This window comes from Artibeus jamaicensis, unplaced genomic scaffold (genome assembly GCF_021234435.1).
Source record: "Artibeus jamaicensis isolate MK-2021 breed Jamaican fruit bat unplaced genomic scaffold, CSHL_Jam_final contig_444, whole genome shotgun sequence".
NCBI classification, from domain to species: Eukaryota; Metazoa; Chordata; class Mammalia; order Chiroptera; family Phyllostomidae; genus Artibeus; species Artibeus jamaicensis.
In genome coordinates, this window is record NW_026521831.1 from 3,690,658 (window position 1) to 3,717,561 (window position 26,904).

The 26,904-nt window shown below is 54.7% G+C and overlaps 1 protein-coding gene across 3 annotated transcripts in view; it reads right to left on the reverse strand.

Moving 5' to 3' along the window:
* Nucleotides 1-3,093: 3,093 nt before the first annotated feature.
* Nucleotides 3,094-26,904, reverse strand: part of LOC119037986 (cholesterol 24-hydroxylase) — a 30,698-nt gene continuing 6,887 nt past the window's right edge. The window contains exons 3-15 of one of the 3 annotated variants that reach the window (XM_037130405.2): nucleotides 26,225-26,306; nucleotides 20,404-20,477; nucleotides 19,870-19,956; nucleotides 14,735-14,873; nucleotides 13,950-14,060; nucleotides 13,036-13,186; nucleotides 12,842-12,904; nucleotides 11,362-11,434; nucleotides 7,390-7,474; nucleotides 6,644-6,754; nucleotides 4,758-4,846; nucleotides 3,997-4,063; nucleotides 3,094-3,855 (exon numbers count right to left, since the gene is read on the reverse strand). In XM_037130405.2, the coding sequence (XP_036986300.2) occupies nucleotides 3,685-3,855; nucleotides 3,997-4,063; nucleotides 4,758-4,846; nucleotides 6,644-6,754; nucleotides 7,390-7,474; nucleotides 11,362-11,434; nucleotides 12,842-12,904; nucleotides 13,036-13,186; nucleotides 13,950-14,060; nucleotides 14,735-14,873; nucleotides 19,870-19,956; nucleotides 20,404-20,477; nucleotides 26,225-26,306 (1,303 nt within the window). In that variant the 3' untranslated portion in view covers nucleotides 3,094-3,684. The remainder of the gene's footprint in view (nucleotides 3,856-3,996; nucleotides 4,064-4,757; nucleotides 4,847-6,643; nucleotides 6,755-7,389; nucleotides 7,475-11,361; nucleotides 11,435-12,841; nucleotides 12,905-13,035; nucleotides 13,187-13,949; nucleotides 14,061-14,734; nucleotides 14,874-19,869; nucleotides 19,957-20,403; nucleotides 20,478-26,224; nucleotides 26,307-26,904) is intronic. The other 2 variants (XM_037130406.2, XM_037130407.2) reach the window with 2 other exon arrangements.

The following is a 26,904-nucleotide window of genomic DNA, read 5'->3' on the forward strand; positions in this document are numbered from 1 at the left end:
CCTAAGCCCCTTCCTGTTTGCTTTATCATGGGAACTTGTGTTAGGAAAAACAACTCGGTTCCTTTGGTTTTGAGGTCACTGCAGCAGCCACGGGCCCAGGGCCCTCCACGTGCCGCCTGGGAGGCCAGGCTCCTCCAGGGAAGGTTCCAGTGCCCTCCGCCCCTGCCTGGACTCCCCGCCCTGAGCCCCATGGACTCCTCCTGGTCAGGACATGGATATCCTCCTGGTCAGGCCCGGGCACTGAGCACCGCAGGGTTGGGGAGGGTCAGGCCTCCTCTGACCCCCGCTCTTCAAGTGCCCTCCCATGGGCAGACTTGCCCCTGGCTACCCAGGCTGCCTCCCACTGGGGGTCCGACCACCAGCAGGAGCACCAGCAGGGTGTCCCCGATTTCCTCAAGGGAAAAGGACACGCAGGAGAGGCTGTGTTCTTGGCCAAGAAAGGACCTTGACTCCATGGGTCCCACCCCATCCCTGATTCAGAGGAATGATCCACCAGCCAGAAATACCCCCGAGTCTGCACCCTCCCGGGGCTGGGGCTATTTCTGGACGTCCAGGCAGAGATGCCAGAGGCTGTCTGGAGCCCAGGGGTGAGGTCTGGGCCGATATGTGGATTTAGGAGCCACTCACCCCAGGGGTGTTGAGACAATCCTTTGGGTTGCACCCTTGTCGGGAAGCCCGCTGGGGTCACAGGATCCTCTCCCAGAGGAAGTCAAGCGCCCACGTATGTGGGGTGAATCACCGGAAGACCCACTGGCCGCAGCCCTCCTCACCCTGCCCTGAGGTCCCCTCCAGGTGACCCTCCTCTCTCTCATAATCATCCAGGACCTCCTACCCCCACACCACACACACTATGTTGGGGGGCACCTGAGCAGGACCTACCTGACTCTGGACCAGAGTGAAGGACACCATGCCCATTGGGCCATGGCAACCAGAGGGGGCTGAACCCCACCCAGAACCTTTCCGGGTAGGCAACTAACTGTGATCCTCTGCCCACCCATTTTGGCTGCCACTGAGGACCCACAGGGCCGCCAGGCGACTCCAGAGCCAGCTTCCTGCCCCAGCACCCAGAGAGAAGAGAGAGAAAACCTCTCACACACAGGATGGCCCACAAGCCACCCAGGGGGTCCCTGTCCCCAGCCTCCAGGCCAGTGGGCCTCAGGGGGTGGGAGATGGCTTCCACTCTTTGCAAAGAGCATTTTAGGCATTAAAACAGTTCAGCTCTGGGAATAACAGCATCCCCAGCCCTCCCAGGCCGCAAGGAGCTCTGCCCCTTCCCGACAGCCCCATCACCAGACCCAGGTCTATCACCAGGAAGGGCGAGGGCTAAGAGAGAGGGTATCGCTGCAGCCCCACCTGCGTGACAGTGCCCCTGCCACCCCCACTGGCTGCCTGACCATCTGAGCCTTGATTGCCCCATATGTGAACCGGGGACGTAGTGCCCGCCTCCCCTCCCACCCCCACCCCAGCTGTCAGTGGATGCCCCAGACCACGCGCTCCTGAACAGGGTGGGGTTTGCACTCTCTCACCCTGACCCCGCCTCCACGAGGCTGAGCCTGAATCGCCTCGGCCCCTCATTGGACGACTGTGGGTGGGGAGCACCACCCAGTTTTCCCTCAGCAGACATGCGTACCAGAGCTCTGCAGCGCGGCGCCATCGTGTGGCTGTTCTGGGAACTGCATTGCCTGCCTCCCACCGGCCACGAGTTCTTCTGGGGAGGCAACAATATTAAAGACCCCACCGCTGGGTCTGCAGAACTGACGCTGGCACACTCTGTGCTAATCTCTAAGCACGATCTGTGTAAATGCTCCTAATCCTCCCACCAACCCTAGGATGCGGGTTCTGCTATCTGTCCTCTCTTGCAGACAGGAAAACTGAGGATCAAGCCTTAGGGACAGATGGGGAGGATTTGACCCTTAGAGGTTTGGCTACAAGGCCTCGGTCTTCATCCCACCCACCCTGCCTGGTGCCAGGGGTTGGCACATTGGGGTCTCCGGGGGAGGGGGGGGCTTAAAAAGAAAAGTCTCTGGGCCCACCCCCAGACTGGTCTGGCTGGCCCATGGGCCTCCTCAGCTGTGCCGCCAGGTCTGTGAACCACCTGCCTGTTCACAGAAAGCCCCCCTTCTGGAAACGGAGAGGGTGGGGGAGCAGCTTCATGAGGGCAGGCGGAGCGCCCCTGTTGCACATCCCAGAGGCCCAGACCCCTGCCCAGCAGCCCAGGTGAAACCACTCCAGCTGGGGCAGGGGCTGGCTCTGCCCCCGAAGAGGACCCCCGCCTGCACTGAGCATGTCACTTCCTCCTGAGCCCCGGTGTCCCTGTCTGTTGCAGGGGAAGACCCCTGGGAGCTCCTGAGCAGGATGGATGTGAGGAATGAGGAGCCGATGCCCAGCGTCCGGCCGGCCCAAATCCACAACCTCCCCAGAGGGCAGGCACGCACCCCGGGCAGTGGGCGAGGGCATTGGTTCTTTTTGCACACGGGTGTGCTCCCAGGAGCTGGAGGAGGGACTTGGGCCAGCCTTTTCCTTGCCCGGGCCAATAGTACAGCTGCTGGGCCAGCCTGAAGTGCTGCTGAGGAAGGGACGGCTCCTTCATCCCACCACCATTGTGAGGGTCACAGTCCCCCCATCAGGGCCCAGGCCCTCAGGCCTCCTCCAGCCAGGTTGGAAGGAGCTGTGCCAGCAGATGATGAGGGCGTCATGGGCATGAGCCCAGGTTCCCAGGTGCTTGGCTCCACCAGCTGCTCCTGTGAGAGGCCCAGGGGGTCCCAGCCTCTGTGAGCTACCTGGGGAGCCAGCGCCCTTGTTGGGAATAGACGAGACGGCACAGGCCCCAGGGCCCGGGCCCTTTTCCATCAAGCTCTTAAAACCTGGCCTACAACCCCAATCTCACTCCTCACCGGGAGCACAGCCTTGAACTTGATGAGGGAACAATAGGGCCCTCCCAGTAGCCAACTTTCTCTTGAGGGGACAGTGTCCGGGCCTCTCCAGGGACAGCTTCCAGAGCTGCGTCAGCCCTCAGAGAGACCAGCCTCAACATCACGCCCATTTTTGTGATGAGCAAACTGAGGGCAGAACAACCTGGCCTGGTCTGGCCGATCATTCATGCAGTCAACACATATTTATTGAGCATCGACTCTGTGCCAGGCCCTCAGAGGGCATGGGGGGCCTCAGAGACGAATCACACACAGACCCTGCACCCTAGGCGATCACAGCCTGGCAGGGCGGTTGGTCACTTGGAAGGACACTCACGATACAGTGGTCAGTGTGGTGTTAGAGGTAGCACAGGTGACCATGGGAGCACAGAGGAGGGGCCCCTGGCCCAGCCGGGGGTGGCAGGGAGGGCTTCCTGGAGGAGGTGACACCTGAAGGGGGCTTCAGGGAGTGAGCAAGAGTTAGGGTTTCTGGCAGAGGGAGAGGCCTGTGCAAAGAGGTGAGGGCAGACAATGGCATATCTGGGTGGCAGCTGGGGTTCGGGGTGAGGCTGGTCCAGGAAGGGCAGTGGAATTAGCAGCAGACAGGGGTCTCTGAGGGATGTGAAGCAGGAGGGAGTTGGCAGAGGGCTCTCTGGGAGCCAGCGTGGAGGGTGCCCCCGAGGAAGAGGACGGGGAGGAGGGGTGGTGGCAGTGGCCTGCAGAGGAGGGTGGGCACGGCCCTTGTCCGAGGAGTCCAATTCTGCCGCAGGTCCCCTCAGCAGGGCGGGGGTGGGGGTGCAGGCTGCCAGCCCCGGGGCTGCAGGGTGCAGATCACGGGGTCCAGTGGCTTGAGCGTGGCTTGTTCCTGCAGCCCGAAGCGCTGCCCGGGCACCAGCCGGAACTCCAGCCTCTGCAGCAGCTTGGCCATGACCACCTTCACCTCCATCTGTGCGTGGGGCAGGGGAGGGAGAGCGGGCAGTCAGTGAGCACAGACATTGTGGCCACTGTGTCCCCAGCCCCGAGCCCAGGGCAGCCCTGAGCAGGATAAGACAGTCGCATGGTCACTTCTGCAGCCCTGGCCTCCTACCTGAGCAAACTGCTGTCCAATGCAGGAGCGGGGGCCCAGAGAGAAGGGGAAGTAGGTGAACCTTGGCCTGCAGGGAAAAAGGCGTCAGGAGGTGGCCGCCCCACAACAGGCTGGGCTGGGGTTCAAACACACGGAAAACAGCAGCTGCCTCTGCCAAGCTCTGGCTCGGCATCTTCTCATGTCTGCTCCCTGTGAGCCTTCCAGAAGAGCTATGATCATCCGCACTTCACGTGGAGGGACTGAGGCTTAGAACAGCGACTTGCCCAAGGTCCCAGGTCCCTTACTCATCTGGGCAGCCGCATGTCCAGTTCTGTGCAGTCTGGGTCTGGTCTTAGGGGTCTGCCCCTGGACCTTGCTCACCACCATTGCTTCACCACTTTAACACATTCACTCCCTCGGTGCCCGCCCCCAGGGGAGCCCTCAGTATTCCCATTTCTCAGGTGGGAACATCAAGGCCAAAAGAGGTGCAGTCACTTGCCCAAGTCATAGGGCTTCCCAGTGTGAGAGATTGGTTATGAGCATGGACTCACACCCCAGCCCTGCCACTTACTGGCTGTGCACTCTTGGGCAAGCTACCTAACCTCTCTGAGCTGTGGTGTCCTCCCCCATCAAAGGGGGCTCGGTGGGGCTCACGACTCCCTCATGTTAATCTGGAAGGCTACGTGGGCTCAGTGCGCGCAGGCAGCTCACACCAAGAGAGACCCGGGACCGCCCTCCTCCCACTAGTCCTCCCCTCGGGCACAGCTCGGAGAGAGACTTACTTGGGTGCTTTGGGGCCGAAGCGATCTGGGTTGAAAGTCAGTGGGTCCTCAAAGTATGTGTCCATCCGCCCCATGACGTAGGTGCTGAACTGCCAGGCAGAGGGGACGCTTGCCTCTGGTTCCAAGGATAAGTCCCCTCGCATCTCCCCCACCCTCTGTGGCCACCCAGTGGGGTGACTTGGAGCAGAGGAGTCCCCCAAGCCCCCACCCCCGCTGTACTCCACCCACCCATCCGGGCCCTTGAGGAACCCCGCTGGCCCCTAAGAGGAAGAAAGGGGAGAGCCAGTGTGCCACTGACCACCAGCAGGCACGCTCCATGGTCCCGTGGGAGAGCTACTGGTACCCTTGTTTTACGGATGAGGAAACTGAGGCTCAGAAAGGGTTATGATTAGCCTGAAGTCACCGAGCCTGCAAGCCGGGTTTTCTGCAAGGCCATCTTTCTCTAGATCCCGAGAACTGCTGCTGTTCCGGGCTTCTCTCTGACACCAGGCTTGCTTCGGGGCATGGAGCTGAAGGCCCCGCTAGCCTTTCACCTCCGGATTGGGGTCCGTGCCCCGTGGCCTGCCCCCAGGGGCCATGCATGCCCCCATCTCTGGGGCGCTGGGTACCAGCCTGCACCAGGTGTCTCCCTGAGCTTCTCTGTCTCCAGAACCCAGGCAGTGGGGGCAGAGCAGCTGCACCCCAGCTTTGCAGAGTGGGCCTGGGAGGTGGGGCGTCTCAGCTGAGCAGAGGTGCTGCTCTGGGCCAGGGATTTTGGTCAGATCTGTGACGTCCATTATCCCATTGACTCTTCTCAAAAAACTGTGACCCGGGTACCAGTGACCCCCATCTCACGAGGATGGCACTGAGGCCCGGAGACTCAGGGTCTCACCTGGGAGGACCCAGCCGGCCAGGAGCAGGGCTGGGCTGGGAGCCCGGGTCTGCCCGCCCGAGGCCCACGGGGCTGCACACCCAGGTTGAGGGTCAGCCACAGGGTCCTGTCCTGTCCGGTCTGAGGGCATATTCTAAAGAATCGGGCATTAAGGCAGGTGGTATTGGTGCACACGAGTGTTAAAAAAAGAGAGATAAACAGAATAAAGAACCACACACACGGATGAGGCTTTGGTACATGCAGGGGATGCGTGGCAGAACCCTGGGGACGGGGTGCCACGCAGAAGGGACTGGAACCACGGCGTTCTCCTTCACGAAAATAGAAACAAAAGCGCACCCTGCTGCGGGCTGAATGGTGACTGTATTTGGACATGGGTCTTAAACGAGGCAACTGAGTTGAGACGAGGTCCCTAGGGTGGGCCCTGGTCCCGTATGACTGGGGGCCCTGTAGGAAGAGGAGATGGGGACACAGGCACACACAAAGGGGCCGTGCCGGGACACAGGGAGAAGGCAGCCGTCTGGGAGCCACAGAGAGGGGCGCCCAGGAGACCACCCCTGCAGCCGCTTGCTCTCGGACTTCCAGCCCCAGGCTCTGAGACGCAGTGTTTCTATGGCGGCGGCTGCCCCCCTTGGGCAGACGAATACACGCCCCTCCTTCCACCCCACACAAGGTCAATTCCAAGTAGATAAGAACTTAACTTTCAAACGAAAAAGGTAAAATTGTTAGAAGACAATGGCAGTGACTGTGCTGACTGCCGACTAGGGAAAGATTTCTTACACAAGACAAAGCAAGAGAACCAACCACTGAAAACCTCTTGGAGCCTCAGCGTCCTCAGCTGGCAATGCCCCCTCTCCAACCTCACCCCTGGATGTCACCCGGGGCCGCGTGAAGGGGAGAAAAAGACCTCACAAGGCAGCCAGTGCTGAGAACGGGGCTGCTCACTTCCCTGACCTCAGAGCAGAGCCCAAGTCAGCACCGGCCCTGGGGGCGGCGGGCAGGCAGGGACCCCACTCACCAGGAGTGGGGTGTTGCCAGGGACCCTGACGCCGTCGATCAACGTCTCCTCTTCCAGCAGGCGGAAGGTGCCCCACGCTGGCGGGTATAGCCGCAGCGACTCTTTGAGGACCTATAGGAGCCGCACGGAAGGCGGTGAGAGAAGCCGGGAGACCCCAGGGAATGTGCCCCGGCCCATCTCTGCTCCCACTCACGGCCCTGAATGTGCACCCAAGTTCAGGACCGGGTCCTGGACCCCTTTCCATTCAACTCCCCGTATGACAGAGGAGAAACTGAGGCCCGGAAGGAGAAGGGGTTTGTGCAAAGGCACAGCACCAAGGGCCTGGACCAGAAGCCAGGCCTCCCTCTGAATCAGGGGTCCCACCCCTGGAGACCCCCACATCTCGGACAAGGCCTCCCTTGGGCTTACTCTCCCAGGGGAGGGGGGAATGGCCCTGCACAACCCTGGCCAAGCTGGAAAGTGCAGATACAGCCCCCTCGCCAATGGGCTGGTTTCCGACCTTGCCTGCATGTTGGAATTACCTGGGAAGCCTCCATAAGGTGCAGCCCAGGCCCACCCAGCGCCTTTGATGTCATTGGTCCAGGGGCAGCGTGGGGTGGGATTGTTTTAGTCTCCCAGGGGACTCTCCTGAGCAGTGAGGTTAGAGAACCCCCGTTCTATTGGGCTGGGGAGGCTGCAGGCCTGTATCGATGAAGGTAGGGACATCTGCCCAGAAGCTCCTGCCCCCCCCTTCCCGACACACACACCTGAGACAGGTACTGCAGTCTCCCCAGGTCCTCGTAGTCAAGGTGCCTCTTGGAACCGATGACCTCGTCCACCTCGGCCTGCAGCCTGTTGGGTCAGACAAAGACAAGTTCATCTCCAAGGACAGATGTCCCGATGTGAGCTTCACGAAGCGGGTGGAAGGAAGCACGCATGAGGGGTCTGGGGGGTCCCTGCCTGTGAGCACTGCCCACCCTGTTGTTGAGGACGTCCAGGAACTGCCACATCCAAACCCAGGTGCCCAAGCAGGCGGGAACGACGCCCCAGGGCCCTGTACAGGCCACCCGTTGGGTTCACTGCTGGGAATCGGCTGCAGGAAATCAACGACCCGAGGACACGGCTTTGCCCACAGACGCCCGTCTCAGCCCAGGTCACCGGCTGGAAACGGTGGGCTGAGCGGTGCGGGGACTCTGCTTGAGTGGACTTGGGGACACGCACTGTTAGAATGACGTGCAGCACGGGAGTGGAGGGGGACCACCCCACACCCACTGGGGGGCGGCTATCAAAGACGGAAGAGCACGCATGTGGTGAAAGAGCACGCGTGTGGTGGGGACAAAGGGAAACGGCAACCCGGTAAACCATTGGCGGGAGTGTGCGTGGTGCAGGTGGAAAATGGTGTGGCAGGTGCCTCAAAAAATTAAACACCAGGACTTCCCCTAAGATGGAGGCATAGGTGGAAACACTGTACCTTCTCGCACAACCAAGTTTAAAAACAACAAAGTTTTAGCAACAAAAACGCAGCCAAACCACAGAAAATTGAACTACACGGAAGTCTGACAACGAACCCTTCAGCCAAACTGGTAAGAGGGGCAGAGCCAGCAGCAGAGCAGGGTCGGACAGGAAAGATCCACCAGACTGACCCGGGTGCGTGACCCAGGCACGCCATGGCAGCTGTGGGCAGATCCCAGGTGTGGAGTAGCAGGCAGACCCACTGAGGGTGCAAGGCGGTGGACTCACTGAGGGCTGACCATGGTCACACATTCGCGCGCAGATAAACCAGCAAAGGAGCGAGCAGTGAGATGGATCGCGAGGGCCCCAGCGATGGGAAGCAGCAGAGGGAACCGCCATTGTCCCTCTTTGACCCCACCCCCACATACAGCGTCACAAACCAGCGGCCTGGGTGGCCCCGCCCTGGTGAACAACTAAGGCTCCACTCCTCATACTTAACAGGCACGAACAGATCAAAACATGGCTCAAGAACAACTCAGAGCCCTGGAACCCATAAATCTAAGTGAACAAGAAATTGCCAAACTTTCAGATGCAGAGTTCAAAACACTGGTGATCAGGATGCTCACAGAACTGGTTGATTTTAATCACAAATTAGAGAAATATATGAAGGCTAAACTAATTGAAATGAAGGGAAATGCACAGGAAACCAATAGTGATGGAAAGGAAACTGGGACTCAAATCAAGGGAGTGGACCAGAAGGAAGAAAAAACAACCAAACAGAAAAGGATGAAGAAACAAGAATTCAAAAAAATGAGGAGACACTTAGGAACCTCCAGGACATCTTTAAACATTCCAACGTCTAAATTATAGGGGTACCAGAAGGGGAAGAGGAGCAGCAATAAGTGGAAAACTTATTTGAACAAATAATAAAGGAGAACTTCCCCAATCTGGCAAAGGAAATAGACTTCCAGGAAATCCAGGAAGCTCACAGACTCCCAAAGAAGTTGGACCCAAGAAGGAACATACCAAGGCACATCATCATTACATTACCCAAGATTAAAATGAAGGAGAGAATCCTAGAAGCAGCAAGAGATAAGGGGACAGTCACCTACAAAGGAGTTCCCATCAGACTGTCAACTGATTTCTCAAAAGAGACCTTACAGGCAAGAAGGGGCTGGAAAGTACTATTCCAAGTCATGAAATCCAAAGACCTACATCCAAGAATGCTCTATCCAGCGAAGTTTTCATTTAGAATGGAAAGGCAGATAAAGTGCTTCTCAGATAAGATCAAATTCAAGGAGTTCATCATCACCAAGCCCTTATTATATGAAATGTTAAAGGGACTTACCTAAGAAAAAGAAGATAAAAAAGATGAACAGTGAAAGGACAGCAAACTCACAGTTATTAATAACCACACCTAAAACAAAAGCAAACTAAGAGGATAGCTAGATCAGGAGTGAACCATAGAAATGGAGATCACATGGAGGGTTAGCAACAGGGGAGTGGGAGATGGAAAAGGGGGGAGAAGGGGGGAGAAGGTATAGAAAATAAGTAGCATAGACAGTAGGTAGAAAATAGACAGGGGGAGGGCAGGAATAGTATGGGAAATATAGAATCTAAAGAACTTAAGACATGTGGTCATAAACTAAAGGGGGAGGAATGGTGGGGAAGGGGGTGTGCAGGGTGGAGGGGCATGAAGGGGGAAAACAGAACAAATGTAATGGCATAATCAATAAAATATATTTTAAAAAAAAAGTTAAACATGGGGTTGCCATACGACCCGGCAGTTCACTTGTGGAGAAGTAAGGCCTCGAGTAAACCTCTGCACACTCGTGTTTGGAGCGGCATTATTCACAACGGCCACAGGTGGGAGCAACCTAGGCATCCACGGGTGGACACACAAGGCGTGGACCCTCCACCCAAGACTCCACAGATGACTCCGTCCTATCAAAGAAGGACATGCTGACACCCGTGGCCTCGTGGATGAACCTGAGGACAGTGCCCGGAGGGAAACGCGCAGGCTCCAGAGGACACACAGCCCTGACCCACGTACAAGTGTGGGGCACACAGTGCGACTGAGCAGCGGATGGAAAGTAGAGTGGGGGTCACCAGGGGCTTGGGAGGGGGAGGGGAGTCCAAGTTTAGTGGGGGCAGAGTGTCAGTTTGGGAAGGTTCTAGGTACCCGACAATGCCACCGCACTGCATGATGCCGCGCTATACAGTTAAAATGGTACATTTTAGGTTATATGTGTACGTTTCCCCACAATGTTTTTAAAAACTGGATTTGGGAAGAGGTTGCAGTAATGTGGGGTAAAAAGTTAACCGTGAACTGCCTCTGGGTGGGCGGGGCCGCCGTGGATGAATTTTTAAAAATTATTATTTTAACTTTTCTGCTCTTTTCCAAAGTTTCTATGAAGAGCATATTATTATTACATCTCTTTGGAAACCTAAGAAACTATTTCATATTCTCACGAAGCCATTCACATGCCCTTTTGTGCCGTGAGAGCTGCTGACAGCAGGCCCTGCCCACCTCCCAAGCGCTCCCCGCCCTCCCCCAACGCCAGGTAACGTTTTTGGAGGGCTGTCACCTTCGGCTCAGTCAGTCCGGGCCACCCACCTAAGGGAACTAGTTGGTATGTAAGGATACCAGTGGCCCTGCTCAAATGCCATCCCTGCAGGCACGGCCTCCTCATCCGGCCAGCCGAAGGCCAGCGCTCCCCACACTTGTCTGGGGGTCCTGCTCAGGCCTCAGTGGCAGCCCCGGGTCGGGCACTAAGTAGCCATGGGGCGGGAAGGAGCCACCGCTCCAGCCCCTTGGAGCTGCCAGTTCCGTGAGTGAAACAGACTTGAAGCAAACAGTCCCAGAAGGAAATGAGCTGAGAGGATGCTAGTGGCTACTTTAGGGGTCTGAGAAACAGGAGACGAAGACGGGGGAGAAGGAAGAGGAAGGGAGGAGGCAGAGGAGGGGAGGAGGAAGAGGAGGGGAGGAGGAAGAGGAGGGGAGGAGGAAGAGGAAGTGAGGAGGCAGAGGAGGGGAGGAGGAAGAGGAAGGGAGGAGGCAGAGGAAGGGAGGAGGAGGAAGAAGAGTTGTTATGCTCTGGGAGAGAAGCAGGGAAAAGAGCTTCTGGAGAGAGAACAGCATGTGCAAAGGCCCTGGGGTGAAGAGCTGCAGCACACTGTGTGGAGGGCTCAGCCCTGATGTGGGAGCAGGTGGCCCGCTAGGAATCAGGCATCAGACAAATGCTGCGCCGACATCAGGGGAGCCTCCCAGCCCCGGACCCCCATACCTGGCCAAGATCTCTGGCTGGCGTGACAGCTCCATCACCGTGAACGCCAGGTGGTTGGCAGAGGTCTCGTGGCCTGCAGGAAAGGACAGAGTGGCTGCAGGCCCAACTTCCGAGACTCCAAACCCCTGGCAGCAGCTCAGGCCCTCACTTCTGCCCCCCATGGTTGTGCTGGACATACGGATGTAGAGGGATGTCTGTCCACTTCCGCCTCGCCTGACCCTGCCAGTGTGGTCAAATAAACACCACATGTCCCCATGCATCCGCTTTTCACTCTGAAAGGCCCTTCCTCCAACCGTCCTTGAGCCTGGCCTGGAGGGACATCTGTACCCATTTTGCAGAAGAGAAAGCCGAGGCTGAGAGAAATGTGTGTCTCTGAAGTCACACAGCAGGAGTGACAGGGCTGGGACTAGAGTCATGCAGACTTTGGAGCCCAAGGCCGTGTCCACACAGTGGGCACCAGCACCTGAGGTCTGGAGGGGGCACACCTTCAGTGGCGGGGACCACCGGGTGGCTGCCCCTCTGTGGGCAGGGGGCCGATTCTGAGTTCTGGCAGGATCTGGCCAAGGTGACGGTCAGCGCGTTCCGCTGGCCTGGGGAGGAACTGCCCGCACCGCTGGAATTTCCTCTACAGGGGTAGGGGGCCTCCCAGCTGGGACCCACTGCCTGCCAAGGGGTCCCGGTGGGGGTGGGGCTGCCTGGAGGGAGAGAAGGGACGGCACCTCACGGCATCCGGGTGGTGGGGAGGGAGGGGGAACATCAGGGCCCTGTCTGTCTGTCCATCTACCACCACCACCAGATGACAAACTTCCATGTTGTTCACCTCTTCTCCCCAAGACTAGCATCATTCACTTGTTCGCACATGTCATCTAGTCTTCACGGGCACCTACTGTGCTGGGGCCCAGGAATACACAGGTGAGCAAAACAACATAACCTCTCGCCCACCAAGCCTGCCATCTGTGGGGGGATGGGCGTCATGGAGCCACACCAACAAATATACAACTGAACCCATGAGACGTGTGGGCAGAGGAGCTCTGGGCACCTTGGTGAGCTTCTAACTGGGGCCGGAAGAGTCTGGGCAATCCCTGAGGGCTTCCCTGAGGAAGCACCACCTGAGGGAGCCCTGAAGAGTGAGGAGGAGTTTTCTAGGTGAAGACAGATACTCAAGAAATATTTGATGAGCAAATAAATGAAGCTGCTTCCCACAAATTCTGAGTGAGGGGGAAGCTTGAATTCATATGCCAAGCTTGTCTGACCCCAAAAAGATACCATCACAAGTCCCCATGGCTGCCAGCTCCATTAACAGGTCAGGGGCCACCAAGGAGACCTCCTGGACCTCCCTGAGCAGAGAGGGGAGGCTTCCACTCCCCTCATTCCAGCCCCCCAATTCCCCAGCGTAAGTCCACTGAGACAGACAGCCAGAAAAATCTGAGTCAGGGTTTAAAGGAGCTCTGAGCCCTCGGTCACCGACGAAACTACGAACCAGCAATGAAGAAGGTGACAAAGTTGTCCAGCAGAACCTCGTCATCCTGGGCGCCCTCTTCAGCTGAAAGACAGGGAGCGGCTCAGGTCCCAGCAGCAATGCCTGCGGCACGCATCCCGTTCCTTTCCCACAGCTCGTGAAGACGCCCCCCAGGAGGCACCCAGCCACCCCGCCCTCCCCGGGAACCCCCGCACCTTTGAGAATCTGTGTGAGGATGTCGGCAGGGACCTTCTCTCCCCTCTTCAGGGCCTCCCTGCGACGCTGGACCCAGTCCTTGCCCACCTGGCGCAGAAAGCGGATGCTCTCCCGGATCTCGCGCAGCTGTTTCCACTTCCCAGGCATGAACTAAAAGGAGATTCCAGTGCAAGAGGGTCCACTAAGAACAGAAACCTCCCTCTCCCCTCTCCCCCAGCTCTGAAATGACAGTAAATCCCAGCAGCAAGCAGGGAGGTCTGAAGAATGTGAGAAAATTCTAGGAAAAGATAAAGGAGCCAGGGAGACTAGATCAAGAAAGCTGGCTAAGCTCCAAGCATCCATTGGCTTCCTCTGCCAGCTTCAAATCCATAGAAAGGATGGGAAAGATGCCTGAAAACATTCAGAAAGCAATGGAAAATAAGAAGGGATCCCCCAAAGGATGGAGGCAGTAGGGACTACGGTGAAGGAGGAAACCACAGCCAGAGGGCAGCGAGGTGGAATCAGCAACCCCCCAAAAAATGGGGCAGCATCAGAGGACTGCCAACTGGGAGGTGATAGCTGGAGCTGCAGCAGCCATCTTATGACAATGAGGTTATGTACTAAAAACAGAACAAAAGAAAATCCGGGAACATCTGGCATTGTGGAGCCGTCCTAAGCATCCTAGATGGCCTGTTCCGGGGTCATTTTACATTAGAGAAAGATGACCTCCCAATTTACTTAAACCAGTTTCATTTTGAGCCTCTATTTTAGGCAATGTATGGGAACCCTGAATCGGGTCGGAAATCACTTCAGACAGGCGTACCAGCGCTCCAAACTCATTCTGAAAAAAAAAATCACTTGGAGGAGGTGCTCCAGCGAATGAGGACAACACAAGTAGGGTGGCTGATCGCCGATAGGGGGGCCGAGGTGGTACCTTTGCCAGGGTGTTGCGGGATGCAGTGATACCCTCTAGTATTAGCTTCACTTTCCCGGACAGAGGCTTCTGGGCTCCCAGCAGCATGCTGGTCTCCATCCCGAAAGCTGCCTGGGGAGAGAGAAGAACAAGGTCACACTCAGGGCTGGGAGGACCAAACGCTGGAACCAAGCTCAGTGCCATTTGGCTGGAGACCCAGGCCCTGGCTACGGGCTGACAAGCATTGTGTCACCGACTCCTCAGATGGAGCCACATTGAATATCGTGAGGATTAAGTAGCATGTAGTAGCTGCTAAATAAACCTAGGGCTCCCCCCTGATGAGATGCATTTCGCCACTCCACACCCAGCTTCCCAGTGGATTGGTGAATGACCATGACCCTCACTCACTGTCCCCAGCCTCCAGCTGCCTGACCTGCCTTTATCTGGGTTTGGGGTTCACGGGGCCACTGCTGGGTCTGCCAAGGTAAGGATTCAAGCCATTACCCATGAGGGAGTGTGAGGGGGAGGTGGGCTTTGGGGTGGGAGTCAGGGAGACCTCGGATCTGGTTCTGCTTCTGCCCCTGTTTCTGCCCCTGACTGGCCACAGGCCAGTGCCCACCCCTCTCGGGGCCCATTTTGAGAGGAGGAGCTAGAAGCTCCAGTCTCACGCCAGGTGTTTTGAATAGTCGAGAGCTGAAGCTCCAAGGGGCAGCTGGTAGAGGAGAAAACGAGGGAAGAGGGAGGGAAGGGGAGCCCTCCCCCCAGGAGGCATGCTCCGCCCACCCCCGTGTCCACCCACCCATCACCTTGGCCAGGATGTCTATGGTGGTGCAGGTCAGCATTTCCTGCATGGACACCGGGGTCTGCCCGTCGGCCTTGGCCTCCAGGATCTCCACCAGCTGCTCTGCTTTCTCATTAAATGTTCCCATCAAGCTGACCAAGGAGCTGCGGAGACGGCACGCTCATCAGCGGCCACCAGGACCAGCCTGAGGCTTTGGCCGTCCTGCGGCCCCTCTCCAGAGGCAGGCCCCCCACCAGCCTTTCTGGCCTCCCCGCAAGGCCCAGCCCCCAGGCTGGGGTTTCGGTAATCCAACCAAGCCTTGGGGTTCCACCACTCCCCTCCACTCAGAATGGCTGCTGCCCTTGTCCTCAGGGTTCCCTGGGTCTGCCACTGGACCCCTCGACTCTGACCTCAGGGGGCTGTGACAGAGCAGAAGCTGCAGAGGGCCATGGGAAGGAAGGGAAGGGAGGTCTCTGGTAACTGCGGGACCCAGGCAGCTTCCCCTCCAACCTCTCTGCCGGCACAGCCCACTCCCCTGGCCTGTCTGGCCCCAGGCTGCCACCTGCAGCCTCATTTTCCCATTCCACCCTCGTCCTTGAGAAGTCACAGTGCCCAGCCCTGCAGGGACATGAGTCCTCAGACCCAGAGCTCCCCACCACAGCACGCCCCCGCCCCCGACAGCCATCGGGCCCACCCGGCGGGCGTAGAGCTTAGAAAGAGGTATGGGAGGAGGCTCTCAAACCCCACAAAAATGGTACCCCTGAGGGAAGGGGGGGAGGCTGCCACCTGGCACATTACATATTCCTGATTTTATATGAACAGGAAGTGCTGCTCTTGAAATTAAAAGCAATTTTTAATATTAACAATCTTGCCAAAGGATAGAGGGGTGTTCTATTTCCTACTCCAGTTCTCAAAACTTATCTAGGAATTTGACGTTTCCAAATGCAAAGTTAAAAAAAAAAAAAGCCACATGGGAGAACAGAAAAAAGGAGCGATTTTTTAAATCAGGAAAGAAAACCAGCTCTTCCCTGCCCATCCCCCAGCCCTGCTCCCGCTTCCCACTCTCACACCTGCATAAGCATCCTCCTGCCCAGGGCTGCCCGCCCGCACCCCACACAGACTGCATATCTTACCCTCTGTGGCCAAGGCCTGACTGAAAGCACCACTGATCCAGCCCCTCACCACCTAAAACACTTACAAGCACCTAGTCACTTCTAGGAGGGAGGCAATAACCCTCACCGGGACCATGGGGGCGCTCTGTCCCTTGCTGACTTCCATCCAGAGTTTTGCCTTCCTGTTCCAGTGGCCTGTGGGCACCTCCAAAGCACACCACTCCTTCCCACCTCAGGGCCTTTGCACATGCTGCCCTTCTGCCTGGAGCTCTCCTCCTCGCCACCTCCCATCCCCATGCCTCGGTACCACCCTTAATGCCTGTCCGCTCTCCAGAGGGACACCCAAATGCCACTTCCCGAGGAAAATGTCTCTTGAGCCCATGCAGGCCCAATGCAGGTAGTGCCCACACTACCACAGCTTTGTCACGCTCACATGGTGTGCAAGCACATGCTTATTTGCGAAGTTATTTGCAGCTCTCTCTTTTTCTTTTTACATCACAGTCAGGTGGGCTGCTCAGATAGCGTGAGGCCGGCGGTCACGCCAGCACTGGGTCTCCTGCCAGCTTGGGGCTGGAGCGACCGCGGTACAGTGAAGCCCAGCCCCTTGTCCTTGGCGAGAACAACCGGGACCAGCGTCTTTCCATCCGAGCAATGTCTGAAAAAGCAGAAACTGGCCATTTGCTCTCCCAGTTTTATTGAAAGTATATAATAATCAGTAAATGAATGGATCAAAAAATTGTGGTACATATACACCATGGAATTCTATGCAGCAGAGAGAAAGAAGGAGCTACTACCCTTTGCAACAACATGGATGGAACTGGAAAGCATTATGCTGAGTGAAATAGGCCAGGCATTGAAGGACAAATACCATATGATCTCACCTTTGACAGGAAGCTAAAGAATAAAACAAACAAGCAAACAGAATAAAAACAAAGACGCTGAAATAGAGAACAAGTGGGCAGCGACCAGAGGGGAGAGGGAAGGGAACTTAAGGGGGAAAAAGGGGGGAGGGATTTTGAGGAACAAGTATGAAAGACACAGGGATGAGGACTGGGGGGGGGGGAAATGGGAGGGAGGGGGGAGACCGGGCGGTGGGGTGGGATGGGAGAAATAGATAAAAAAAAAATGTACTTGAAAAGTAACTAAATAAAATTTAATATTAAAAAAAAGAAAGTATATAATAATCTATATGGATCATGGCTGGAGATGAAACTCGCTAAGTGGTTTCTAGTTTTTCCTTGTTAGTGAATTAGAATTCAGCAAGTGTCAAAACACTTTCTTCTCTCTCTCTCTCTCTGTCTCTCTCTCACAAAGGGAAAGAGGGTTCAAGGTGAAGCAGTGAGCCAGAGCGCACTTGCCACAGGTGGGCCAGCCCCAAACACCTCCCAAAGTTTCTCTCGTCCAGCCTGGCGAATTCTGCATTTGCCATAGAAGCATCCTCACTGCCTCACTGAGACTGAAAATAACAGCACGGGGTGAGGGAGACGCTGAGCACCGCCGAACTGCACACCGAGCCTGGGCGCAATGGTGGAAGTTATGTTACAGGGATGTTACCCCAATTAATTTAAAAAACAAGAATGTTGTGAAGGCATTTACTAAAAGTGTGAAGTACAGTTCAGATGCCAGGGCCTGTGTGCAGAGGGTCCACCAAGACAGTGGCCCTGGAGCTGAGTCACGTGCGCTGGGAGCGGTCATCTGGTTTGAGTCTCTGTCCTCCATGACGCCAAAGCTGCCCCAGGGCCGGGACCCTGGAGCCTTCACGGGCGGTCGTCACCCTGGCTCTTGGCACAAGCAGCGTTTGTTAAATCAATGCCTCTTTCTCATCCATCCCTTCTGCTTGCGCCCCTGGCCTCTCTCCAGTCACACCAAGGCCTTTCAACCCACTACTTCATTCATGCACTCCTTCGCTCTGCAGACATTCCTGGAGGGCTTGTGGCGGGTTCAGTTGCAGTGCTGGGCGTGGTGCTGGGTGCGGGGCTGCAGGGGCAGCGGCTTCTCCAGTTTTCCAAAGCACGGGGTCTAGTGAGGAGGTGGGGGAGGAGCCCCGCAGTGGCGTGGCACTCGGCCTCACGGTGGAGCTCAGCAGCAAGGTTCGGGGACAAGCTCCCGAAGCAGAGCCACCTCCTCTGGGTGTCAGAGGAGGCCTGGGCCTCTCGGGGAGCACAGAAGGCAGGGGGTGGCAGGAACGTGGGCAGAGGTGCCAGGAGGGGCCCAGCAATTTCAGAAAAGTGGGAGGGAGGGTACAGACACTGGAGGGGCCCAGGGACCAGAAGGCCGTGGGCGTGGTCCAACCCTCATGGTTCAGATGACAGGGAGCTCTTGGAGGCCTCAGGGCAAGGGAGGAAGGCGGTCAGACCTGAATTTCAGCCAGATCTCTCCCTGGAGTGCAGCGGACGCATTGGAGGAGGGAGCCCGTAGGCAGAGAGGCGATGAGAGCCGAGATGGCATGTGTACACGCCCGCCCACAGATTAATTACACACTGACTAGTGACTTCCCAGCAGGGAGACCTGGGGCACACTGCCCTCACCAAGTGAGCGCAGGTGACGTCTCCCCAATGACAGAGCGACAGCACGTGCCTCCCGAGTGCGTGCCCCGAGGAGGCCACGCCCTCGCTTCTGTGCCATTCCCACCAAAAAGCCCAGGCTGAGCGTGACCGCGCAGATGCGGCAGACGGACTCGGGTGGCAGAGCGGTCAGCAGAACTGGCCTGTGCTCTCGAGGTCCAGAAAGTCAAGGGAAGACTGAGGCCTGTTCTACAGTGATGGAGAAAGAGACGTGGTAACCAAACGAAACACAAGAAGCTGGACTGGATCCCAGATGAGGAAACAACAGCCGTAATTGCACAAATGACGAAATTGGAATGTAGGTTGTGGATAACAGTACTGGATTGGTGTTAAATGTCCTCGTTTTGATACCTGAGCCACAGTCATGGGAGAGAATGTCCTTGTTCTCAGGAAAGGCACACAGAAATATTTTAGAGAAGGGACCTCAATGTCCCCAACTTACTCTGACATGGCTTTCAAAAATGCACTGTATGAAATATGAGTATATGCATGCAAGCACATAGAGCATGGTAAGTATATTTGTGTATAGACATAGAGAAAAAATGGTCAGTTAAGCAAAACCAGTAAGTGAATCTGGTAAAAGATATACAGGGTCACCAGACCCTCCGGGCAGTCCCTCTGCAAATGTGAGACTGTGTCACAGTAAAAGGTCACCTTCCTGCGAACATTAAACATGGGCCTGTGTGACCCTGCCATCTCCTCCTGGGTATACAACCAAGAAAAGTGGAGACGTTCTTGTGCACGCTCAGAGCAGCGTGATTCGCAGAAGCCGAAAACTAGAAACAACTCAAACGTCCATCAGCTGCACCTGTGGTTCATCCACACGGTGGAATATTATTTGGCAACGAAAAGGGATGAGTTTCTGACCCGTCCTGTAATACGAACGAACCACAAAAACACAACACCATGGGAAAGAAGCCAGACAGAAAAGATCACACTTTGTGTGATTCCACTTGCAGGAAATGTCTAGAATACAAAAATCCACAGACAGCAGTGGAGTGGCTGCCAGGAGCCGTGGGCACCGGGAGGGCACGAGGGATGACTCCTTTTTGGGGGTGATGAAAACGTTCTGAAATTGACTATGGCGACGGTGACATGAGTTTTGAGTATACCAGAAACCATTCAAGTGCACTCTGTAAATGGGTGAATTATATCTGAGTAGAAGTTCCTTAAAAATAAAATGTTACCCCAAAGTAGAAATAATAATAATACATAAAATAAAAGGCCCGACCAGGGAAGTTCCTCGGGGACAGGGACCTGCACCCCTCTCGGCACCGTTGGCCCTCAACCCTCAATGCTCACAAATCACACGGGGGCCTCGCTCGGCCTCATGTCCCCCTGGCTGGCCTCTTCCCTCTGTCCCTTCTTCCTGGACGAGACTCCCTCGGATGAAGACCCCGCTTCCCAAGCCTACCCACGCCAGGCAGCCCAGCACCGCCTCTGACCGGCCGGAACCCAGGCTGCCTGGCCGCGGCCACACTCACCTGCGACTGAAGGCCAAGTCCATGACTCTCCGCTGCTTGTGCCAGCGCTCGTAGTCACACTCGGACACCAGGCCTTGGCCAAACAGCCTGTGGGACACAGACACCTGGTGAGAGAGACCGCTGAGGGACCGCCTCTCGGGCACGGGGTCCCCTTCTGGGGTCGTGAAACCCTCTGGGACTAGACAGAGGCGACGGCTGAACCACGTCGCGAATGATGTGCTAAATGCCGCTGAACTGAACCTCTAATGTGATTAAGGTGGTGGACGTTATGGTCTGTGAACTTAACCATGATACGAAATAAATAAATGGGAAAGAAGTGGGGTGACGGTGTGCCCCAACTTCAGCAACCTCGCACTTCCTCTGTCATCAGAGAGGAAAGAGGAATGGGAAGGAGCTAAGACAAGGGCAGTGGCCACGGTGCGTGGGGCACCCATTATGGGCCCGGCAGCCAGGGCCTTGGACCCTAATGCTACCGCTCCGGAGCCCGTGGGCCCCTGCCACATGCCTCCCCTGGGTCCCCTCCTCACGCCTTACCTCTCACCAAACACAGTCTGGATGGCGTGGTACATCTTGGAGTCCTTGTTGTACTTGGTGGACATCAGGAACTTCTAAACATGCCCAAAAAACCAACATCAGCCCGTGCACCCGAGGTGCAAAGGACTTGGCAGTTTTGATTCTTGTGAAACGAACCCCAAATGATCCCCTGAGCTGAACGCCAGCTACAGGGGAAACGCTTCACACGTATGACCCCTCCTAACCCTCCAGACGTCCCAGCCTCAAGCAGCAGCATCCTATTCAGGGATGAGGAGGGTGGGGCACTGAGGGGGGAGTGATTATCCTGCAACCAGAGCCGCTGGGAGGGAGGGTTTCTGGGGCACAGGAGAGACACGTGGCACAGATCTGGGGTTGTTGGTGCTGACCGAGCCATGGAAGTCCTGGAAGGCTTCCTGGAGGAAGGGTCGACTTCCTCACCAAGGGTAATAACTGACGACTCTGGCAGCCGTGTAGCCCAGGTGTTAACAGCTCGGGCTGAGGAGTCAGCTGGCTCGAATCTGAGAGGCTCGACATCCTCACTCCGCACTTTGCACTAACAACTCTATGACGCTGGGCAAGTTAACCCCTCCTCTGGGCCTCAGTTTCCTCATCTTACCAGATGGGCAAAAGAAGAGTGCCTGCCTGGTAGGCTTGCTGCGAGGAAGAAATTTGTTCTACGCGACAGAGCCGAGAATGGGGTCTGGCGCACGGCGGGTGCTCCGTAAACACCTCTGGGTGTCTTGGAGACCATTTACTGCAGGTCAACCCTGAGGCATGGTGGTACTTATATGCTTATTGACACGTAGATGAAGAAGTCTGAGACTGAAAACTGGCCCAAGGTCACACTCGCGGTAGGTAAATGGCCACAGGATTTGGATCCAGACCATTTGCTTTCTGGGAGGGGAGACGCAACCTTGGTCCTCAGGGGAAGCCAGGGTCGCTGGGTGCATTCAGGCACAGGTGTGCGGAGTGGGAAGGGGTGGGAGAGGCCTGGCCTGGGGGGCGCTGAGCCGGATCCTGTGGGTGCGGGAAACAGGGCGGGCGTGTCATCTCTGCTGCGCACGCACCTGGGGGCTGCCTGTGTCTGTGAGATTTGCTCCGGGGTCTAACATCAATTTTCAGCTAAAAGGAACCCCCAGAATGGGTGGCCCTACTGCCCCTCAGACACGGTTGTTTGTAAGCCAAGTCCTGTCACTCACTACCCCACTCCCAAAGCGTCCTCTCCTGCAAAAAGTTGTGAGTGGACGCCAGCCTCCCAGGCCCCCTCAGACATCCCTGAGCACTCTGAGGTTTGTGCCAGTCCCAACCTGGAGGACGGACCCCTCACACGGAGGCAGAGCTGCCTCAACACCAGCTCTGAGCAGGGGTCCCCATGGCAGCTCTCCCTGGAACTGGGGATCCTTTGATGGCCCGGCGAGCCTGGTTCTAGGACACACGGGGTGCAAAGAGCACCCTCGGCACGTTGCTGCCCTCTCCGGTCGTCCCCACTGACAGCACACTAGTGCTGTAACTGCTGGGGGCTTGCCCTCCTGCCGTGAGCAACAGTGACACAGATGAGATGGATGGAGTGTCTGTTTTCTGACCCTGAGCACAGACAGCGCAGCACTGTGAGTAGTGGGAGAAAGGAAAGGCGGGGTGGGGGCGGGGAGAGACGCGAGCCATACAACCTGGGATGACTCCAGCTTTCTGTCGAGACCCAATTTTGGGGCAAAGATACCAGAAGCAGAAGGTCAGGTAGAGCCCAGCAGCCTTTCCAAATTTATGGGCCAGAGACCAGGGTCCAGGCCAGAGAGGGACGGAGTGGGCAGGGCAGAGCCCCCGAGAAGAGGAGAGCTATGCACAGAAAGAGATCCTATGTGGAAACTCTTGCATCTTTGGATACATACCAGTCTGTGCACGTGTAGAGTAAAACTCCACCAAGACTGGTTAAAAAAAAAAACAATTTCTGGGAAGGGAGAATTACTGAGTAACTACGGGCTGAACAAGTATTAGAGCTTACGCAGGCCATGAATTGTTCGAGTTTCCATAGGCCAGAGTTAAACCTCAGACGTGAGGCCTTGTTAGAGGCCGCAGAAGGGTCAGTCATAGCAGTGGGGCTAAACCAGCTCCACAGTAGAAGTCCACTCTGGGTTAACCCCACAGAAGCCTTCCAGCAAACCCGGAAAGGGTCAAACTGACCTGCAAGTACCTTTACCCTCCTCTGTGATGAAGTCCAGCACTCCTTGACGGAATGAAACAAAATCAGGCACTCAACAACACGCAACTCACAATGTCCAGTGTGCAGTGGAAAGTCACGGGACATGCCAAAGAGCCGGAAATCCTGCCCTATAACCAGGCCCAGAAAGAATAGAGATGACGGAATTCCCAGACAAAAACTTTAACACATTACAAATACTGCAAATACGCTCAAGGGACCCACATATCCAAGAAGTTCAAAGAATCTACATAGAACTGATGCAAAGAAGTGTACACCAAGGCAGATCATAATGAAATTTCTGAAACCAGTGATAAAGAAAAGTCGTAAAAGTAGACAAAGATAAAGTGGTACCAGAGTATGTGAAGATGGGTTGATCTGAGTTAACGATTACGCGATAAACCTGAGGACAAACACAGAGAGAGAGCGCGAGGGCTAATAACACAATAATGAAGATAAAATGAAACACTTCATCCTACTCCATCCCAAAGAAGGCAGGGAAGGAGGAGGGGAACGAAGAACAAATGGGACGAAGGGAAAACAAACCACGTTGTGGCAGATCTGAACCGAACCACACCGATGATCACATCAAATGTAAATGACCTACGCACTCCAATGAAAAGGCAGAGATTGTCAGACTGTATAAAACAGCAAGATCCAACCATACGCTGTCTACAAGGAACCTGCTTTGAAATATAAAAACCCAGGTAGGTTAAAAGTTAAAGAAAAAAAGAGGCACCATGCGCCGCTAAGCATAAGACGGCTGAGGTGGGTGTATTCGTACTGGACAAAATATATTTTAGGAAATAGAATATTACACCAAGGATAAGTGGAGGGATTTCTAAAGATAAGGGGATCAGTTCACCCCAACACATAACCACAATAAATGTGTACACACCTAATAATACAACTTCACAATGCGTGAAGCAAAACTGATAGAACTGAAAGTAAATACAGACAAATTCGTGATTGTGGTTGAAGAGTCCAACACTCCTCTTTCAGAAATTGCTAGACCACATAGATAAAATATCAGTGAGGATTGAGATTACAGTAACACTGTCAGCCAGCTTGACCTCATTGCTGTTCTATCCTCCCTCCACTGATATTTCTAAAACACCCCATTCAAAATGACAGAATATACATTCTTTTTAGTGCTCATGAACATTCATAAAGACAGACCATATGCCAGTCAGGCAACAAGCTGCAATTAATTAATTTTGTTTGTTTGTTTCTAAGCTGCAGTTAACTTAAAAGCATTAAAATCATGGGCAATGTTTTCTCTGACCTTACAAAATTAAATCAGAAATCAATAACAGAAAACTATTTGGGAAATCTCATTACATTTAGAAATTTAGTAACACACATTTAAATAATCTGTGGTTCAAGAAGTAATCAAAAGGGAAGTGAGAAATTACTTGAATCTGAATGAAAATAAAAGCACAACATATTGACATGTGTGCTACATTTGTGGTGATACAGTGTTTATGGGAAATGTGTAACTTTAAATGCTTCTCATGAGGAAACAAAGTCTAAAATCAATGACCTAAGTTCTCACCTTAAAACAGTAGAACAAGAGCAAATAAACTCTGAGTGAGTAGAGGAAGGGAATAAAAAAGAGAAGAAATCAACAAGTAGAAAACAGACAAACAGTGGAGAAAAACAGTAAGACCAACAGCAGGTTCTTTGAAAGATAAGCCTGATCAACCTCTTGCTACTCTGGTAAGAAGACAAGAGAGCCCGGGCTGGTGTGGGTCAGCGGACTAAGCGTCCGCCTGCGTGGGAACCAAAAGATCTGTGGTCTGATTCCCAGTCAGGGCACGTGTCTGACCTGTTGCGGGCCAGGTCCCCAGGAGGAGGTGCTCAAGGGGTAACCACACAGTGATGTTTCTCTCCCTCCCTTTCCTTCTCTAAAATTAAATAAAATCTTAAAAAAAAAAATCCCATGTTCCTTAAAAAAAAAAAAAAAAGGCAAGAGAAAGTTACTTCTCTCAGAAAGGGAAGAGGGACATCACACAGATGTGGTCGACATTAAAAAGATAATAAGTCAGTATTGTGGACAAATTTATACCAATAGTTTCAACAATTTAAAAGAAATAGATTCCTTGAAAGGCCCCAAACTCAAGAAAAAATAGAAAGTTTGGATGGCCATATATCAATTAAATAAATTGAATGTGTAATTAAGACGAAACAAAGAATGCCCTCAAAAAAAAAAATGCCAGGATGCCAGGCCCAGATGGCTTCACCAGTGAGTTCTACAAAACATTATAGGAAGAAAGAACACCACTCCTATATAAACTTTCAGAAACCAGAGCAAAGGAACCATTTCCCAACTCATCTTATGAGGCCTGTTAACCTGGTACCAAAACCAGACAAAGGCATTATAAGAAAAGAATAAAGAAACAAAAATTTGTAATAAAAGATGAGCAAATGATATGGTGTCCAGGAATGCAAGGCTGGCATAACGCTGGCCTGTCTCCCAGCGTAGTTAGGAATTTCTCCGTTTCCTTTCTCACTGAGCATCGTGAAGGTTTTGGTAGCATGCATTAAAAAGTCTTAAACTATGTCTGTATTTAAAAATCAACTTTTTAAAACAAAACTATTTACAAAATTTTTTTAAACTTTTCTTATTGTTGTTCAAATACGGTTGTCTCCATTTTCCTCCCACTCCCCCAAACAAAATTATTTTTAATGCCCTGTTCGAGACCTTGAACTGTTCACCTCGTCTCCCGACCTGAACCCTGAGTTGCACTGTGTCCCTCTTTGTGCCACCACAGCCACCGTCTGTGCAGAGTCACCGGCACATCATCGAGCACACACTGTGTGAGTGGCAGCACCTCCATTTACTGAGCCAGCGCCATGGCCTGGTGTGGACTGGACGGCCCACATGCATTACCTCAGTTCCACTCTCACACCCCCTATGAGAAAGGCATCGCCCCTATTTTACAGACAGGGAAACTGAGGCCAAGAGCATGAAGTAACCTGTCCAGATCACGCAACCAGGTGGTTGGTGGCAGAGCCCAGATCTGAGCCCTGTTCTGCTAACTCCTGGGAAGATGTCATCTGATGGCCATTACTGATACCTCCACGCAGACACCATGCTGCGCACGTTACAGACCAATTACTGTGCCCGTCTCTGTCACCGAGCCTCTGCAGTGGGGACAAATGGGAGTTCCTGATCCTATAGACCGAATGGGTTAATAACTGTAGAGGACACAGAAAAGTGCACAAGCCATAGTATGACTGTTTAAATGCCCTTTGACCCTTCCTTTGTGAAATACACTGATCGATACTTCATTTGCATCATAATCCTGAGGGAGAGGGGCCGGTCATATTCCCGCCTCGCCAGCAAAGGCACTGCGGTGGCAGGGTGCACCAGCTGAACACGGCGCACCAAAGGGGTCCAACGGCAGAACCCCCAACTGCCCACACCAACCAGCTGGTCTCTGAGAGCTGCCCAGCCTGGTGGCCTGGTGGGTGGCTAAAAAATGCCACTCCCTTTTGGATCCTCAGGACACCTGAATGCATGTGACTCTGGGACGTTCCTCCCACTGTCCCCAGGGCCAAGTTTTATGCACCCACCCAAGGGAAGGGACCACCGGTCTCCATGGAAACCACTCTGTTTCTTACCTTGACTGACTCAGGACTCGTGATGATGACTGAGGTTTTGTGGAAGACGTTCACCCGCACCACAGGCCCATACTTCTTAGCCCTGGAAAGCAAAGTGACCCAAAGTGGGCTGTCAACTCCCAGAGACTGAATGTCACCAGCCAGGTGCAACAGGAAGAACAGGGTACCCCATCCCAGGAGGGGGCTCGCTATGGGCTGGGGGCCCAGGCTCTGGCCTGGGGCTGACTCACTACTAGGTCACTTCCCCCACTGGGCCTCAGCTTCCACATCCATGAAATGGGGTTGCTACCTTCCTCCTTTGCCCCCAAGGTTGTACCGGGAATCAAGCAATAGCGTGTCTTTGAAAATGCTTTGAAGAGTGTAAATCACCACCCCAAACAATCACTCTTATCTAATCACAGCCCACAGCCGGGTTACAGATGAGGAAACTGAGGCTGGGGAAGCTTTTGGTGGCTGGTCGAAGGTCATGGAGTGGCAAAGGGCAGAGTTTGCCTTCCGAGCCAGCCTGGTCTGCCTCTCCACTCAGGGGAGGGCCTGCTGGGGGTGCGAGTGACCTGGGCAGGGGAGCAGGGAGTGTGTGTGCTAGAACTGGGTGGGGCGGGGAAGAGGATTGGGGTAAACGGGGGAGGTGGCCCAGGGGACCTAGACTGGAGTAAGGGCAACAAATGATGAGTCAGGAC